Here is a 19,082-nt window from a genome sequence, read left to right as displayed (position 1 = left end):
AGAATGTGTTGACTGTATCCTCCTCCCTCCTCCTCAGGTGTGGCGTAAGTGCAGCATGCGTATCTTCACCGTGGCCCAGCTGGAGGACAACTCCATCCAGATGAAGAAGGACCTGGCAACCTTCCTCTACCACCTGCGTATCGAGGCAGACGTGGAGGTGGTGGAGATGGTACTGTACTTACTGTACTTTACTGTACGCTGTACTGTACGCTGCATGGCCGCTGCTTTTAGTCAGCCGTTCATATTCAATGTCTGCTTTTGAGGACAAACTAAAATAAATGAACCTGAACCTGAACATAAAACGACAAGAGAAGAGTGTTTACTAGCGATGCGCGGGCCGGCCCGTTGCCCGCGGGGCGGGCGGACGGGTCAAGGTTTTCAGCGCAAATCACTATCTCGTTCTGTTGTTCATCTTATGCTTATGAAAGGGGTCTTAGCCCCTGCTTTTTGAACCGTCGGAGAAAAGTGTCTGAACTGCATGTTAAAACAATTCCCCTCTCGCCCCTCTGAGGCTCTGAGTCTGAACCTGGCCGTCATCAGCGCAATGAGTGCATCTGCATTAAATCCTTGCCTTCGTTAAAACGGTGCCGTGCAGACGTGGAAAGTATACGCACACACAGAATTATAGGATCTACAAGATCACAACGCGTCGCCTGCTCTCTCTCTCTCTCTCTCTCTCTCTCTCTCTCTCTCTGTCTGTCACTTCTATGCATGCAAATGATGCGATACTAAATAGCGGCAAAGCAAGCAACTGCTCATTTTACTTTGATAACCAGTAATGAGGGCTGCAGCAGGGCAGACTGGTTGGTTTCATTTCCTAGTGTTTAAAAGTAGATACCCCCCCGCCTCCTCTCCTCTCTCTCTCTCGAAAAGCAACTGAACTTTCTGTTGAAAAGCCGGTCGTTTTTCTTTTGGTTTTTTGCGGGCAGCGGGGAAGGCGGGTTGTTGATTAATATATTGTTTTGCGGGGCGGGCGGGTTGTTGATTAATATATTGTTTTGCGGGGCGGGCGGGTTGTTGATTAATATATTGTTTTGCGGGGCTAGGTTGGTGTACTGTTTACCATTCTCTCCTCTCCTCTCCCGGGCAGCACGACAGTGACATCAGTGCCTACACCTACGAGAGGACCCTGATGATGGAACAGAGGTCTCAGATGCTTCGTCAGATGAGACTCTCCAAGTCAGACCGAGAGAAAGAGGTGAGCCTGAAAGGCGTGCGTGCGTGCGTGCGTGCGTGCGTGCGTGTGTGCGTGCGCGACACTGTGGCTTGTACGTATATCGTGTCTATGACCATTCATCACCTCGCCGTTCAAGTGCACCTTATTATACCCAGAGCCATTGAAATACGACAGAGTTGCGACAACTCAGTTCACTTCACAGGGTTTCAGTCCAATGGAGACACTCCTACATAGACTCCTACTACAAGGCGAATAGTGACAAAGTCCTGGACCGGAAGTTGGCAGAATGCACTGGACTCAGGGCAACAGCCCAGCTTTAATGATCTTAAATCTTTAAATCTTTTATTTTAGATCGTTTTTAGTAATAGTAAGTAGCCTTGCCGAGCCATGAGGCCCATAGGGGGCAGGAGCCTATCTCCTGTTTCTGTAGCCATGAGGCCCATAGGGCAGGAGCCTATCTCCTGTTTCTGTAGCGTAAGGCAGCTTGATGTACAAGTACACCCCCTGGACATGACGCTAGTTAGTATGTCACAGGGACTTACACCCCCAATCCAACCCTTGATGCTGAGTGTCAAGCAGGGAGGCACTGGGTCCCATTTTTAGAGTCTTTAGTCTTTTGTAGTAATAGTACAACACAAACATTACAGAGACTTTAGTTGTCACTGTGCAATACTTTAAAACAGTTGTCATGTTGCACACATGCCTAAAATTGCTGATATTTGTGCCGCCCGCCCATCGTCGTAAAAACAATGTATTTCCAACTCCAGCTTGTCCCTCTCCATCCAGGCTGCAGGAACAGCGCTCAGTTTTTCTGCCCCCTCAATGTCGCAGCTCTCTCATAACTCTGACCTTCTTACCCTGCTCTATACCTTTGGTTCCTATATAGCAAGTGCACCTCCGAGAGCGCTGGAGTTTTGACGAAGTGAGTCCACGACGACACGTCAAGCGTTGTTGAGTAGAACACCGTAGGCGTTAGCACTAGCAGTAGCACCCGTCCAGTCTCCAGATAGACACTGATGTGGTATTGTGTGTATCTTAGCGCTTTAAGCAACTAGTCTAGACTATTCAACTAGTCCACCTAGTAAATCCACTAGTCGACCTTGCTGGTATTGGTTGACTTACTTGACTAGTTGATAAGAAAGGGGAAAAAAGGCTTTTTTCGTTTTTGTAGGCCTCGAGATCAGCTATAATGCTAGATCATAGTCACCAATGTACACAGTTTTAAAATGTTTTTACATAATAGGTAGTTAAAGGTATATTCAGTGATTTCACTCAAAAAAACCTTAGGTTTCGTTTTTGGCTAGGAGACAAAGCCTTTCATCCAATCAGGATAGAGAGCCAAAAAACGAAACCTACGGTTTTTTGACCCCCCTGCAGGGGTTAACTGGGGACAGGGAGGAACTCCTTATATGGTCAGCACACTCTATAGTAGAGAGGATTATCGCAACAAAAGAAAAAAAAAAAAGTGATATTTGAATTAAGTGAAATCACTGAATATACCTTTAAACAACTAGTCGACTAGTAAACTAGGCAACTAGTAAAAACCACTAGAAGTCCCGTTTTGAGCCCCTCCTATATGCAGCTGTTAGTGTAGATTTGAGCCCCTCCTATATGCAGCTATTAGTGTAGATTTGAGCCCCTCCTATATGCAGATATTAGTGTAGATTTGAGCCCCTCCTATATGCAGATATTAGAGTAGATTTGAGCCCCTCCTATATGCAGCTATTAGTGTAGATTTGAGCCCCTCCTATATGCAGATATTAGTGTAGATTTGAGCCCCTCCTATATGCAGCTATTAGTGTAGATTTGAGCCCCTCCTATATGCAGATATTAGAGTAGATTTGAGCCCCTCCTATATGCAGCTATTAGTGTAGATTTGAGCCCCTCCTATATGCAGATATTAGTGTAGATTTGAGCCCCTCCTATATGCAGATATTAGTGTAGATATTCGTCGTACACAAACATTACATTCCGATTGACAATGAATGGAAAATCATCTGTGGACGACGAGCACATTTTATGTCTTACACAAAATGTATGTCTTACACAAAATTCCCATTTGACAATTAATGGAGAATTTACGTCATGATGTGGCCGAGCAAATCGACATGATCACCTCACCACCGGAGCGGTGGTGGTCACCTCACCACCGGAGCGGTGGTGGTCACCTCACCACCGGAGCGGTGGTGGTCACCTCACCACCGGAGCGGTGTGGTCACCTCACCACCGGAGCGGTGTGGTCACCTCACCACCGGAGCGGTGTGGTCACCTCACCACCGGAGCGGTGGTCACCTCACCACCGGAGCGGTGGTCACCTCACCACCGAAAATCCAGACTATGAATAGGTACCTTAACTCTGTCTCACTCTTGTGGCTCCGTTCAGGCCCAGCTGGTGAAGGATCGCAACTCCATGCTGCGTCTGACGAGCATCGGCTCAGACGACGACGACGACACTGACGGCGACCGGGAAAAGACGTCAAGCCTGGGAGGAGGAGGGGGGGGAGGGGGAGGGGGAGGAGGAGGAGGAGGGGGAGGTGGAGGCGGTGGAGGAGGGGGAGGGGGAGGAGGAGGGGGTGGAGGGGGAGGGTCCGCCTCGACGGAGCATCAGCGGCGGGTCCAGATGACGTGGACGAGGGACAAGACGCTGCAGCATCGCGCGGCGGCAGCGGCGGCCGCCGCGGCGGCGGCGCACTCCGGCTGCTCGACGCCCGAGGGCTTCAGGGACATGCTGAGCATCCGGCCGTGAGTACAGGAGCACCGTACGGACGGACGTACGTCCGTACGTACGTCCGTCGTTGGTCCTCCATTGTGTGTATAGCAATTTTTTTAAACTGAAACCTTTGAACAGACATAACTCATATCTCGTTTTGGCCAAAAGTCATGGCAGTTGTTTCCACATGTTTCCTTGACTCGTGGCGTGGGGAACACATCTGTCACTTTGTGTACAGTAAGCTCCGCCCCCTCATATATTCCATTTTGAGCAGTTTGAAAAATGCATATACCTGATTTTCTGCGTGGATTTTTTGAGCAATAGAGGGTATGCGCATGCATAAAGTGAATGGCAAATGGAGTGGCAAAGTGAGTTTAATGTCATTTAACGTTGTTTAATACGATCAGATCGGACTTTTCTGGTAGAATGTATGGGCTCTCGAGGCCAGAAGGTATTTTTTTGCCACTCAGTAGGCCGGCAGTCACGCATAACTTCCCGGGTATGATGATGATGATGTCGTTCTACACTCATTATCTGAAATCCCAGTTGAAGAGAAGTTTGTACATGAAGACATGAACACTGTAGTAATGCATATCGACATCCCCAAACCTCGGAGACACATAATTGTCCGCCAACAGCAGCGGTGGAAAAAAAGTTCCCCCGTTCCAATCCTCGATGATTAGTCGGTCATTTAGTGGTTTTAGTGCTCAGAATGGGATAAAGTACGTTGTTTAATAAAACGTTAATTCGAGGTCACGCTAACCATAATACTAGTTCCGATCGCTATAGAACCGCTGCCGCTCGCAACCCTGTCTGTCACCCATAGACTGTAAAAAATATGGACAAAGCGTTCCGCGGGTCTAACGTGAACAAAAAATGAAGCCTGTCTCTATGTGTCAGTCCTTGCCATGGAGGCAGCCATCTTTCTATATCCGGGCCCAGGCCCAGCTGGCCCATTGGCTGGCGCAGACAACGAGGCGGGACTTCCCCCCTTCTTCTTCGTTGGTTTTTATTTTGACTCGAGTGGGTGGGGGATCCCGTTCATAGACTGTAACGGTAGCCACGCCCCTCAGAACATGCGCGACTTTATGGTCATTTTTTTTATACATGGGACCATCATTTTCCAAAAAGGAATATTATGACATTAGAAATGAGACTTTAAACTAGTGACTGGAAGCGAAAAGTATTCATGACCATGTTTATTAAGGTAATACAGTCTAGGTGAAGTTGGGCCCAAATACATGGACTTCTATGGGGCTATGGGTTTTTCTGAGCCCAGTGAGAGCGCCACAACAGGCCATTATATGAACTTTCATTTCCTTAGTGGCTTCACAAAATATCCGTCTGACTGCCACCCTGCTGTCACCACAATGGAGGACAAGCACTTCCGGGTCATTCGGGCCGGATTAACAGGAGGCCGTCTTCTTCTTCTACAGCCAAATAGAATGGTGACAATCTGCTCCCCCTGCTGGCCTCCTGCGTATGAGTTAATTGAGTTAACGGCTCGTTAACAACTGTCCTAATTAATTATCTCCTGCCTCGCTCAGGGACCACTCCAACGTGAGGCGGATGCACACGGCCGTGCGCCTCAACGAGGTCATCGTTAACAAGTCCCACGACGCTCGCCTGGTCCTGCTCAACATGCCCGGACCGCCGCGGAACCAGGAGGGAGACGAGAACTGTATCCTTTTAACGACAGGGGGTTTAATGTCAACCCTTTTCACGTCCATAAGGTCCATAATTTATTTATTCTGCATTTGAGCCACGGAACCACCATCTGATGGCATTTAGCCTCTAAATATATTTAACCCATTCTGACCGGGAACCCATTTTGGTGTCGGCATCATGTTATGCTTTAGCTATTGAAAAATAGCAGATCTACAAGCTCATAGCGCGCCACCGAGTGGCGCGCTACGAGCTTGTAGGTCTGCTATTTTTTGAAAAATCGAAGAGCGACTGACATTTTTAGAATCTGATCTCAGGTCAGAATGGGTTGATCAGACCAGTGTGTGTCCAGTGGAAACCTCGTATGAATCTGATCTCAGGTCAGAATGGGTTAAAGATGGGGTGCCTCCAGGAAGAAACCCCTAAATACAAAGGGAATACACCATTGCACATAAAAACGACTCCAGGGTGTCTAATGAAGTACTGTCACCTCATGGAGACACATGAAAAACTGGAAAGATAAAAAGAATTGTGGCACTCCATCTTTAATGAACTTTGTGTTTATGAGGTGACAGTACTTCATTAGACCCCTCAGGTCTAAATGGTGCATGAGATAATCTTTCCCCAAAGCCGCGCGGGTCCTTATAATTACCGCCGTGGGCCCTTAATAACCGCCGTCCAGATATGGAGTTCCTGGAAGTCCTGACGGAGGGCCTGGAGCGCGTCCTATTGGTCAGAGGAGGAGGCAGTGAAGTCATCACCATCTACTCCTGATTGGACAAAGGAAAAGAAGCTATAACCTTCCAGAACAGCCAATCAAACATGAAAGGGAGCAGAGTGGGAGTGTGCGGACGGACGGACGGACGGACGGACGGACGGACGGAGGCAGTTTGAGCTCCTCTTAAACCCTATCTCCACAAAAAACGCCACATAAATACTAATGAGTGATTGGCTGCAGCTGAGCTAGCCCCTCCCCCTCCCAGCGCCTGCTACCACCACCGTATGCCGTATAGCGCCGGCTCCTCCCATTCCACGTCGCGATGAGCTGCTGCGACTAAACACCAACGACGCCAACGCACTGTCCTCGAATGAGAATAAAGAATGCTCAGCTTGTGCGTGCGTGTGTGTGTGTGTGTGTGTGTGTGTGTGTGCGTGTGTGTGTGTGTGTGCGTGCGTGTGTGGGTGTTTGTGGGGTTGGGGGGGGGGGGCGGTGGCAGGGCTGGGCGACACGGACAAAAATCAAATATCAACAAACATTCTTGACCAAATACCTCAATGTCGATATTCTGATGATTATGTCAATTTTTCTTTTTGCGTTTTATTTTTTTTCTTCAAAAAAAAATAGCGGATTTCTTTTCTTTTTTTATTTTTTTTGCCAAATCAGCCATATCGTATTACGACGTGTAAAAAAAAGTCCCAGACGATGTACCTTTTAGCCTCATATCACTTAAGTCAATATACTATCTATATATTGCCCCGGCCTCTTGTGTGGGGGGGGTGTGTGTGTGTGTGTGTGTGGGGTGTGTGTGTGTGTGTGCGCGCACGTGTGTGTGCGTGCGTGTGCGCGTGCGTGTGCGTGTGTATTAAAGAGAGAGAGAGCGAGGTACAGAACTATACACTAATAGCAGTATAGTCTATGGTAGGTATAGTGTGTGACTGTGGGGGCAAAAATGAAAGCCTCTGAAAGTGGACAATAATGAAGTATTTAAAAAAGAGAGAGAGAGAGAAAAAAGGACAACAGTGTTTTAGCAAATAGTCAAATAGATCATGGAGTGTTTGTTGGCACAAAGAACCGTCGTCACAAGTTCTCTGTTTTAATTTTTTTATTTTCGCCGTGCGTCTGTGTCTGCGTGTGTGCATGCGTGTGTGCATGCGTGTGTGCGCGTGTGTGTGTGTGTGTGTGTGTGTGTGTGTGTGTGTGTGTGTGTGTGTGTGTGTGTGTGTGTGTGTGCGTGTGCGTGCGTGCGTGCGTGACACAATGTGTAATTGATTATATGTGGTGCTTTTGGCTCCGTTGCACCACTTCACCACTTCTCAACCTATCTTCATATAATAGGTCCTCACTAATAATAATCATGATAAAATGACACGATTTTTTTCTACTCAGTCTGTGTCTCATATAGGAGGGCTGTGGGCAGTTTAGAAACCGTCTTCCAGTGACATCATCATTAGGCAGATTATTTTTTTCCAAACCAGATTTGTTTATAAAAAATGTTTTGATTTTCATTATCGTGAGAACAATATGGCTTCCATTTTCGCGTTGCAACTTTTCAGGACTATAGAAAGCCTGCAGTTTTTTATTAGCTTGTATTCCCCATCGATGATGTCACTGGAAGACGGTTTCTGAACTGCCCACATAAGCCCTCCTATGAGACACAGACCGAGTAGAAAGAAATTGCGATATATTTTTCATGATTTTTAGTGAGGACCTATTATATGAAGATAGGTTGAAAAGTGGTGAAGTGGTCCTTTAAAGCTATACCTGATTTATGGCAAAATAAATGGTTATGGCAAAACGTAACTTAAATAATAATAATCACCATTATGGGTCCATAAAACATTTTATTCAGCTCTTTTCGAATGCATTGAATTGCATGTACATGTACACTATTCGGTGATATATTTTCTGCCTATTCTGGGACGAAACAGAATAGGCCGAAAATTGCATTTTTACTAGCCATTTTCTGCCAAAGATTTTCTGCGGCCGAATATTCGGTGCATCACTAGTGTACTGTGTACCATCTCTCAGCTACACAACCTGAACCTTTTGGCATCTCCGTGTGTGTGTGTGTGTGTGTGTGTGTGTGTGTGTGTGTGTGTGTGTGTGTGTGTGTGTGTGTGTGTGTGTGTGTGCGGGCGTGCGTGCGTGCGTGCGTGATTCTTGGCTCCTACCGTGCTTGTGAGTTCATGGCGGAGCTACGCTATGAATCCCATTCAGAAGCTTCTAGATCCTCCTATTCCATGTATTGTTGCAGGGATTGTTTTAAAGTTCTCGTTTTTATCGTTTTTATCGTTTTTATTTCATATGGGTTTGTTTTGCTTGTATATAAAAGACAGAAAAATTCCAAGTTTTATCTTTTTTTAATTACATTAATATAAAATTAATAATAATGAAAAAAAAAGAAAAAAAACTTTGCTTGAGAAATATTGAAGTAAATAAACCAACTTTGAAAGGAAAAGAAGAAGAAAAAAACTTCAAGACTACCCGGGTTGTTATTTCATATTGCAATGTTTAGTTTAATTTATATGAAAAGTACATCCATGTTTAGGCTGTTGACATGAAATATGATTAAATGTATTGCTATTTATTATATACATTATGGCATATAAGACTGTAGGACAGGTCTTCAGGCAAATATTATAATGACACAAAACAGTTTAGGGATGTCCCTAATTTTCATTTCCGATCCGATTACCACCATTTCTGTGTTAGCCATGCAATACAGATACCAAATACCGATACCAAAGAACAACATTTATAATAATAAAAAAATATATTCAGATTTTACAGAAGCCAGTTTCGAATTGCAGCCGTCCGTAGGTGCCCTTTGAGAGCGGTTTTGAAGGAGTCAAGGGATTCACATGTCTTAATGACTGTTGGTAGGGCGTTCCACATTTTGGTGGCATAGGAGCGAAAATAATTTAGTCCCTTGTTTGTGCCGAATCTGGGTTGTACATGGTTTGTTGCTTGCACTCCCTCTGGTGTTGTGGGTGTGGACTTCGTTTACATTAAGGAAGTATTTAGGCAGGTACATGGGTATCTTGGTGGTGTATCGAATCTTGTGGACCAGACCCATTGCAAGATGCTGTACTCTGTCGTCAACATATTATTATTATTATTATTATTATTATTATTATTACCATTTTATCTTGTAGAATGACTATTACTCATAGTGCTACACAGTGTCTGAGAAGGTCTTGTGGACACAGATGTAACAATAAAGAGCACCTTGAATTATTGCTGCCATCATCAGTAGTTATTATTAGGTGTATATTTGTACATCTCTAAATGTTATGATGAATTGAAAATGGTGGACCCTGTTGTAAACCAGTGTAATGCTTTATGCTGTCGTCCACAGTTAACAGTATTTGTATTGAGTTGTGCTTGAAATGTGCCTGTTATGCTCAATGCTCAATCAAAAGTCACCATTCATGCACACGGCTAACATGCTGATCTGTGTGGCACCACACCGCCCTCTAGTGGTGGCACAGAGGAGTTGTTGTGGTTCTACAGCTTTAATGGAAGAGGAGGAGGAAGAAGTCATTTTCTGCTGATATGAAAAGGAAATGAACTTTTCTGGATATTATAGATAAGATAGTTGAAAAAATAACGACGCTCTCATTACAAAAAAAATAAGCAACCCAGCCTTCTTTTGGGTTTGTTTTCATAGACCTGAGCGCTTACTCAATGACAATAACATAACATAACATAACATGTAAGGAATAAAGTGCATGGAGTCGAACTGTACACTCCGGTACAATAGGTGGCTGCAACCCGCCAGTGAACCCAAAGAAGAAGACCCGTGACATCCGATCTGACGACACACTGGTTAGGAGTTCAGAGGAAACGAAACCTAAATGTGTTTACTTTGTTTCTGTTTCAGCCTCGCCCAGAGTCAGACCTCCTGTTTTTATGAGAGAACTTCTAGTTCTGGGAACTCACGTTCGGTTAGTCTCAGTCATCAGTCATTCTCCACAGAGAGGTTGACCATCAGTCAGTAAAATGTCTCTAGTCGTGGACCAGGACCAGTTCAGTTGTTCTCTGTGCGTGGAGGTGCTGAAGGAGCCAGTGACTCTGCCCTGCGGACACAACTACTGCTTTGGCTGCATCGAAGGAGCCTGGGACCAGGAGGCCGAGGAGAAGAGACTGTCCAGCTGTCCCCAGTGTGGGGAGAGCTTCTGTCCACGGCCTGCTCTGAGGAGGAACCACATGCTGGCTGAGGTGACCATTCTGATGAACATCAGAGACACGAAGTAGACTTGGATTAATTTCGCACACCAGGCTTTAGACTTGGAGTTTGGTTAAAATAATCTTTGCACTTTCGCACTTGAGGTCCGTATATCTACATAAATGTTCATATTTCAATTGTAAAGTGCTTAACCTATGGCCACGGATGTCTTAATTATGTACGGTCCATCAGAAGTACCTGTATATTATTTATTGTTCAACAACAAGCCTTTTAATCCGATCGCTGGCCATTTTCTCTGTATATACTTTCAACTGCGCCACCCTATCGGTTGGGAGGTGTATTGCACTCTGATATGTTATAACTCTTTGAGGAAAAATAGCCACCGATGGGATTAAAATGCTTTTTATTGAACAATACGGACTATACGGGTACTTCTGATCAGCCGTACACCATTGTAACATCCGTGGCCATTGGGTAATCTTTTTAGAATTTAAATATGAGCGTTTTGTAGATGTGTACGTAGCCCAAGTGCGAAAGTACAAAGGCTATTTTGAACTAAACTCCAAAGACTTTAAATTGAAAATAGAGGGTATGCGCATGCTTAAAGTGAATGGCACATCGAGTGGCAAAGCAACAGGCAAAGTGAGACTTTAGTATATTATATGAAAGCTATTATAAGTCTTGTAATAATGCTAGAGCTGAATAATAACATGACTTTACTTATCACTTGGAATTTTTTATTTATTTATCTTTAAGCTGTCAGTCTATTGTAAACAATGAATCTAGCGTCTGTTTAGCCCCATATGTGCCCTCTCCCTACGCTCATTCTGTAGCTCCGAGATGAGGTCACAGAATGGGCCCCTCCCACGCGTTTCAGGAACGGCCTTCAACGGCGCAAGCTTCCGCAGGGAACATTTCTTATCCTTACCACACCATTAATCCAAAACGTGTATGGACAATGCACCTTTACACTAATTCATACATAGGAGCGGCGCAGAAAATCCCGCCGCTCCTATGTATGAAAGCCTTTACGTCCCGTCTTTTGTCAGTCGCTTCCATGTTTATCAAGGAAGTGTGCGTGTGCGCGTGCATGTCGAGTGAACTGAAGTCAGTTGGAAATTTCGACCAGGGGAGGCGCCGGGGAGGCGCTAAAGCTTTTCAACTTCCTTGATAAACATGGAAGCGACTGACAAAAGACGGGACGTAAAGGCTTTCATACATAGGAGCGGCGGGATTTTCTGCGCCGCTCCTATGTATGAATTAGTGTAAAGGTGCATTGTCCATACACGTTTTGGATTAATGGTGTGGTAAGGATAAGAAATGTTCCCTGCGGAAGCTTGCGCCGTTGAAGGCCGTTCCTGAAACGCGTGGGAGGGGCCCATTCTGTGACCTCATCTCGGAGCTACAGAATGAGCGTAGGGAGAGGGCACATATGGGGCTAGCGTCTGTTTAATGTCATGCTAGCTAACCTAACTCCAAAGATGAGGAAAAATCACTAATGGTTGTCAAAACTAGGTGAAGTGCTACAGGCTGATCTGAAATCAGTACTATTCTGTACCAGTGTCATGTTCAGGAAGTGAACTTGTACCAAGCTGCCTGCTTCAATAATCACTTTAATAGTTCATATTTTTGGCTTTTGGCTCTGAAGACGTAAGGCTCTGTACTGTTTACACGTTGGAAAGAATGTATAACATCATTTACACTGCAGAAATAACTGATATATATATATATTTTTAAAGAACTCTGAATACTTATGCAAGATGTTGTAAAACAACGTGAGCAGAGGTCAGAGCAGACACAGTGTTCAGATAACATTATGATCCTGTGTCTGTCACGTGACGTGTCTGTCTTATCATTTCTTTATCAGTGTCTACACTACATTAACGGTGGTAGTTACAACGAGGCGCGCACACACACACACACACACACACACACACACAGACAGACAGACAGACAGACAGACACAGTGGTGGCAGTGGCTCAGGCATAGGTACCTAGACAGTAAACTATAGGATCACAGAATGCAGAGAGACAGTGTAGCGTCTCAGTAAACTATAGGATCATAGAATGCAGAGAGACAGTGTAGCGTCTCAGTAAACTATAGGATCATAGAATGCAGAGAGACAGTGTAGCGTCTCAGTAAACTATAGGATCATAGAATGCAGAGGGACAGTGTAGTGTCTCAGTAAACTATGGGATCATAGAATGCAGAGGGACAGTGTAGTGTCTCAGTAAACTAGGATCATAGAATGCAGAGACAGTAAACTATAGGATCACAGAATGCAGAGAGACAGTGTAGCGTCTCAGTAAACTATAGGATCATAGAATGCAGAGAGACAGTGTAGCGTCTCAGTAAACTATAGGATCATAGAATGCAGAGAGACAGTGTAGCGTCTCAGTAAACTATAGGATCATAGAATGCAGAGGGACAGTGTAGTGTCTCAGTAAACTATGGGATCATAGAATGCAGAGGGACAGTGTAGTGTCTCAGTAAACTATGGGATCATAGAATGCAGAGAGACTTCGTGACAATAAAGTTAATCTGAATCTACTCGCAGCTTGTGGAGAAACTGAGGACTCCAGATGTTCAGCGGTCTTCTTCTGTCTCTGCCGCTCCGCTCTATGCCGGCCCTGCGGGCGTAGCCTGTGACCTTCACCACAAGCCCATGGAGGTGTTCTGTCGCACGGACCAGCAGTTCATCTGCTACCTGTGTGCCCTGGACGAACACAAGGGCCACGACACGGTGTCAGCGGCCGCCGAGAGGAGCCACAGACGGGTACCGTAGAGAGGAGATACAGACAGGTACCGTAGAGAGGAGAGCCACAGACAGGTACCGTAGAGAGGAGAGCCACAGACAGGTACCGTAGAGAGGAGACACAGACGGGTACCGTAGAGAGGAGACACAGACAGGTACCGTAGAGAGGAGATACAGACAGGTACCGTAGAGAGGAGAGCCACAGACGGGTACCGTAGAGAGGAGACACAGACAGGTACCGTAGAGAGGAGAACCACAGACGGGTACCATAGAGAGGAGAGCCACAGACAGGTACCGTAGAGAGGAGAGCCACAGACGGGTACCGTAGAGAGGAGAGCCACAGACAGGTACCGTAGAGAGGAGACACAGACAGGTACCGTAGAGAGGAGACACAGACAGGTACCGTAGAGAGGAGACACAGACAGGTACCATATATAGGAGCCACAGACAGGTACCGCAAGGAAATGCAGGAGTTCAGGCATTCAGTTTAAGGTTGACTCGTTTCCACAGATACAATTTGTGAAAATAGCCGATCTACAAGCTCACAGCGGCCTCTCAACGCGAGGAGGTGTGAGTTTGTAGATCTGCTATTTAGAAGGCAGACCTCCCGGTGCTGCACGATTCTTGCTCAACTGTGAATCTCGAGTTTCCTCCACAAGAATTGAGGTCACGAAAATGTGTCATTTTTTCCATGAAAATATTTATTCAAAAAGCATAAACAAAAACAAGAGAGTAATCTAAAATGAATTGGACAGCCATCTAGTGCTGCACCATTCTTCACAAAAGGAGATTGCATACTGTAGAGACCTTTTGTCCTTGTGGTGGTTGACTGAGAGTACCTTTTTCCAACTGACTGGCTTTGTGCAGCAAACTTAAACCAAAAAAGGGAAATGAGGAATGTTGAAGTTGAACTCAAAAGGTTTATTTGATCCAAGTTGAAAACAAAAAAATAAGATACTTTTAGCATATAACTGTAACTGAGAATAGAAGGAGGTGTAGAACAAAAACCAGACGTAAAAAACTGTGAACCTCCAATCAACAACACCTGGCCCTCTGATGGCCAGGCAATTTATGTCCTCTCTGCCATGTCTGTAGGGGGTGACAAAGCACACTAACAGGAATGTTAGACATGGCATGGTGGCACATACATGATGTGATGGCCTATTATAGATCGGCTCCTACGCATACAGTAGGTGTCTGAATCCAGATCTCCATCTCAATCTTTTTGATTAATTGAGCAGCACTATCACACATCAAAGGGAGAGTAGCACAGCTATCGGTGTATAAATGAAGGTATTGTGTCAACTGTGTCTTCTCGTTGTGTGTGAACTGTGAATCCAATCTTTCTCTATCGGTGTATAAATGAAGGTATTGTGTCAACTGTGTCTTCTCGTTGTGTGTGTGAATCCAATCTTTCTCTATCGGTGTATAAATGAAGGTATTGTGTCAACTGTGTCTTCTCGTTGTGTGTGTGAATCCAATCTTTCTCTATCGGTGTATAAATGAAGGTATTGTGTCAACTGTGTCTTCTCGTTATGTGTGTGAATCCAATCTTTCTCTATCGGTGTGTAAATGAAGGTATTGTGTCAACTGTGTCTTCTCGTTGTGTGTGTGTGAATCCAATCTTTCTCTATCGGTGTATAAATGAAGGTATTGTGTCAACTGTGTCTTCTCGTTGTGTGTGTGTATCCAATCTTTCTCTATCGGTGTATAAATGAAGGTATTGTGTCAACTGTGTCTTCTCGTTGTGTGTGAATCCAATCTTTCTCTATCGGTGTATAAATGAAGGTATTGTGTCAACTGTGTCTTCTCGTTGTGTGTGTGAATCGAATCTTTCTCTATCGGTGTATAAATGAAGGTATTGTGTCAACTGTGTCTTCTCGTTGTGTGTGTGAATCCAATCTTTCTCTATCGGTGTATAAATGAAGGTATTGTGTCAACTGTGTCTTCTCGTTGTGTGTGTGAATCGAATCTTTCTCTATCGGTGTATAAATGAAGGTATTGTGTCAACTGTGTCTTCTCGTTGTGTGTGTGAATCCAATCTTTCTCTATCGGTGTATAAATGAACGTATTGTGTCAACTGTGTCTTCTCGTTGTGTGTGTGTGAATCCAATCTTTCTCTTGCAGAAACAGTTGGGGACGAGTCAGCAAAACCTCCAGCAGAAGATCCAGGAGAGAAAGAAGGAAGTGAAAGAGCTGAGAGAGGTCATGGAGACCCTGAAGGTCAGAGTTCACATCAGGCTAGATAATAGAACGATTCAGAAAGCTGTGGTTTAAACCTGCACCTCTTCCACTACATTGATGAACACAAGGCTGCTGTACTTTATACCTCATATACGAGGTATAAAGCACAGCAGCCTTGTGTTCATAAAACGATTGGGTATTGGGTAAGACGTCGTAAGACGTCGTCTCCGCCTTCAGGAAATGCGTTGCCTGGCTGCGACCATGAGACCCGTTTCTGAATCGGTCTATACTGTAGTTCCTGAGGTTCTGTTCCTTGCTGTGACTACTCGGTAGTTCCTGATATTCTGTAGACCATAGAATATTATGTACAGTGACAAATATCACCCTTGAAATTAAAAGTTAATTAAAAATTGTCTGTCTGTCTGTCTGTCTGTCTGTCTGTCTGTCTGTGTGTGCATGTGTGTTAATCAGAGCTCCGCAGCAGCAGCCCTGGAGGCCAGTGAGCAGATGTTCTCGGAGATGAAGGCGAGCGTGGACAGAAGACACAGCCAGGTTAAAGACCTGATCAGACAGCAGGAGAAGACAGCCGTGTCCCAGGCTGAGGACGTGCTGAGACGGCTGGAGGAAGACATCGCTCAGCTGGAGAGGACACGCGCTGAGATGGACCAGCTGGCCCACACCGATGACATCACGCATTTCATTCAGGTTCTGTCCCACACCGATGACATCACGCATTTCATTCAGCGAGTGGCGCGCTACGAGCTTGTAGTTCTGCTATTTCTTACATATGTCAAAAACTATGTTGGCTATTTGAAAATAGCAGATCTACAAGCTCATAGCGCGCCACCAATTGACACGTTTGACCGTGTACTGTACATGTTGTGTTGTGCTATTAAGTTTAAGAGCTATAAACGTCAAGACGTCTAATTGTCAATTATGTACCGGATGCCACGGACGACAAGACGTGATCCCTTGGGAATTCCATATTTTAAAAAAAATCCTCTAATCTGGTGTACAGGTGATGACATCATGCACATTACAGTACATGCATAATAGAATTACAAATTATTTCTTTCTTTATAATGGGAGAATTGGCACTCAGAGCCTAAACTGGTGACCACCAGGTGGCGCTGAAAGAGTTTTTAAAAAAAAGTGTAATATCTTTGAAACATTATTTTTAATAACACAAACCTCGTATGAGCTATGAGGGTCACTTGACATTTTTCTTCTGATGGGGGTCTGTGGCCAAATACATATTAATGTAATGGCCCTTGGTATGAAAAGGATTACGAAGCAATATTATAATAATAATAATAATAATGAATACTATTATTAATGTGTTCTCTCCAGAGCGTCCAGAGAGCGTCCAGCTCCAGTGAACCTCCAGTCTTACCCAGTGATGTCGTGTCCACTCTGAGCTCCTTCACTCAGCTGAGAGAAGACGTGTCTGCTCTGAGAGACGACCTGGACCTGGTCCTCGACACACCCTGGACACACACAGGTTACACACACACACACACACACACACACACACACACACACACACACAGGTTACACACACACAGGTTACACACATGCACACACACACACACACACACATGAATGGTCAACCAGCCATCTTAGTAAACAGTTTGTTAAAGTCAGAAGACAGTTGATTTTAAGGCTGTCATTCTCGATACACTTACATATACTCGATGCACCGACAATCCACACCTTCAGAACCAACGCTTTAGTTGAGGTCATTCTTCAGAGTGTTCTTCATCTGACTCATGTCTTAATAATAATATACCTTTTTTTTTATTGAAAGGATAAGCCCCTTGAGATGTCCCATCTCATTTTAGAGGGGGTCCTCAACACAGATACATTGTACAATACAGTTCACAAAGCAATGCAACAGTACAACCATACACACAGACAGGACAAAACAAACAAGACAGAACAAAAGCTCTCCCAAAGATAGCTCCCACCCCACTGTTTCAACTCTAAATAGCAGAGTTCATATGGGGGGAAAAAAAATAATATATATATATATATATATACCCTTTGCAATAAGACCATGTTATTAGGCAAAAACGAAACAAAAGCAAACAAGCAGTTCCAGCATGCATAATGTGATAATCTGTGTCTTGTGTCTCCAGAGTCTCCGGCTGATGTTTCACATCCAGCAGAGCCTCAGACCAGAGAGGAACTCTTACAACGTGAGTCCATGTTCAGGCCGAGTGTTTTCTGACAAACGGCTTGATGACACTGACTGTTCATCATGCTTTGTCGTGTGTTCTCACAGATTCCTGTCCGCTCTCACTGGATAAGAACACGATACAAGAAAACCTCGTCCTGTCAGAGGAGAACAGGAAGGTGACCAGAGTGCAAAGCCCCCGACACTACCATGATCATCCAAGGAGATTTTCATTTTACCGCCAGGTGTTGTGTAGGGAGGCTCTGACTGAACGCTGTTACCTGGAAGTAGAATGGAATGAGACTGAATGGTTTTATATAGCAGTCGCTTATGAAGACGTCAACAAACATGAGCGTTTTCAGTCGGGCCTTGGATTCAATTCAAAGTCCTGGTGTTTAAGATGCGTAGGTGACGACTGCTGGTTCACACACAACGCCATCGATACCAAAGTGACGAAGCCTACTAGTTCCACCAGAGATGTTAATACCAAACCCAAAGGCCTAGTTGATACAGATGGGCAGTATACGTATAGTTTAACTTCCACCAGGGTGGGGGTGTTCCTGGACCACCAGGCAGGGACTCTGTCCTTCTACAGTGTTTGTGACAACACGACAACCCTCCTCCACACAGTTCACACCACCTTCACACAACCCCTCTACGCAGGGATAGGGCTTCACGGCCCCTCTGATTCTACAGGACTTTATAGTCTTGGTAAGAACGGTTACAAGGATGTAACTCATACAGCAGAGGTGTGTAAGATATGGTAGGCATGTTTAAAGACACCTGATCCTCGTATTCAGTTGAAAATCTCACCAGTGTTCTGTAGAGAAAGGGGAGATCATATTGTGTATATATATATATATTGAACTACTTAGTGGGTTAATTGGTAGATGGTAGATATGCTTTGATTGTTTATTTTCACATAAAGAAAAGATAACAAATTGTCAAATTTAATACGTAAAGAAACGGGCAAACAAATGTGTGAATAAAAAAAAAAATACTGCCTTGCACTGCGAGGCGTTGTGGGCTTGTAGATCGTCTATTTTCACAACGTTTACCCCTTTCTTTATATGACAATTTGGTAAATAAAGAGGTCTTAAAAAGTTAAAAGACATTAAATTGTAATTTTATAAATATGCAGATGTATACTGTATAATTACACTGTATACACATTAAGATCCTCTATAAACTTATACTGTATAATTACACTGTATACACATTAAGATCCTCTCTATAAACTTATACTGTATAATTACACTGTATACACATTAATAATAATAATCTTTGTGAACCACTGCTGTACTGTAGGCTCTTCAGGTCACTGGGATGACAGGAATCACAACTTTAGGAGAGTGTTTCTGTCTGTATATTCTTGTAATAAAGGTTGGTAATGGTGAGAGAGTTGTTGTTATTTTCAACTGTCTTGATAAAATCCAGAAGGTTGATTTCCTTTTCACATCAGTAGAAAAGGACTTGTCCTCCTTCTATTCCTATAACCACAAAT

The 19,082-nt window shown here is 44.4% G+C and overlaps 2 protein-coding genes across 2 annotated transcripts in view; both read left to right on the top strand.

The window, feature by feature from the left end:
* LOC308335084 (solute carrier family 12 member 6-like) overlaps positions 1–8,509 on the top strand; it is a 37,844-nt gene extending 29,335 nt beyond the window's left edge. The window contains 5 exon segments of the mRNA XM_080792046.1: positions 38–169; positions 1,091–1,198; positions 3,561–3,919; positions 5,435–5,568; positions 6,235–8,509. Of these exon segments, the coding sequence (XP_080648172.1) occupies positions 38–169; positions 1,091–1,198; positions 3,561–3,919; positions 5,435–5,568; positions 6,235–6,326 (825 nt within the window). The 3' untranslated portion in view covers positions 6,327–8,509.
* Positions 8,510–10,132: 1,623 nt separating this feature from the next.
* On the top strand, positions 10,133–18,882 carry LOC308335509 (tripartite motif-containing protein 16-like). The gene is made up of 7 exons (XM_080792556.1): positions 10,133–10,494; positions 13,021–13,239; positions 15,346–15,441; positions 15,874–16,107; positions 16,753–16,903; positions 17,541–17,600; positions 17,687–18,882. The coding sequence occupies exons 1-7, from the start codon at positions 10,276–10,278 to the stop codon at positions 18,343–18,345; spliced, it is 1,638 nt and encodes a 545-aa protein (XP_080648682.1). The 5' UTR covers positions 10,133–10,275; the 3' UTR covers positions 18,346–18,882.
* Positions 18,883–19,082: the final 200 nt, after the last annotated feature.

Source organism: Protomyctophum bolini, assembly GCF_963924005.1.
Source record: "Protomyctophum bolini genome assembly, chromosome: 20".
NCBI lineage: Eukaryota > Metazoa > Chordata > Actinopteri > Myctophiformes > Myctophidae > Protomyctophum > Protomyctophum bolini.
This window is presented reverse-complemented; position numbering and strand designations above follow the sequence as displayed.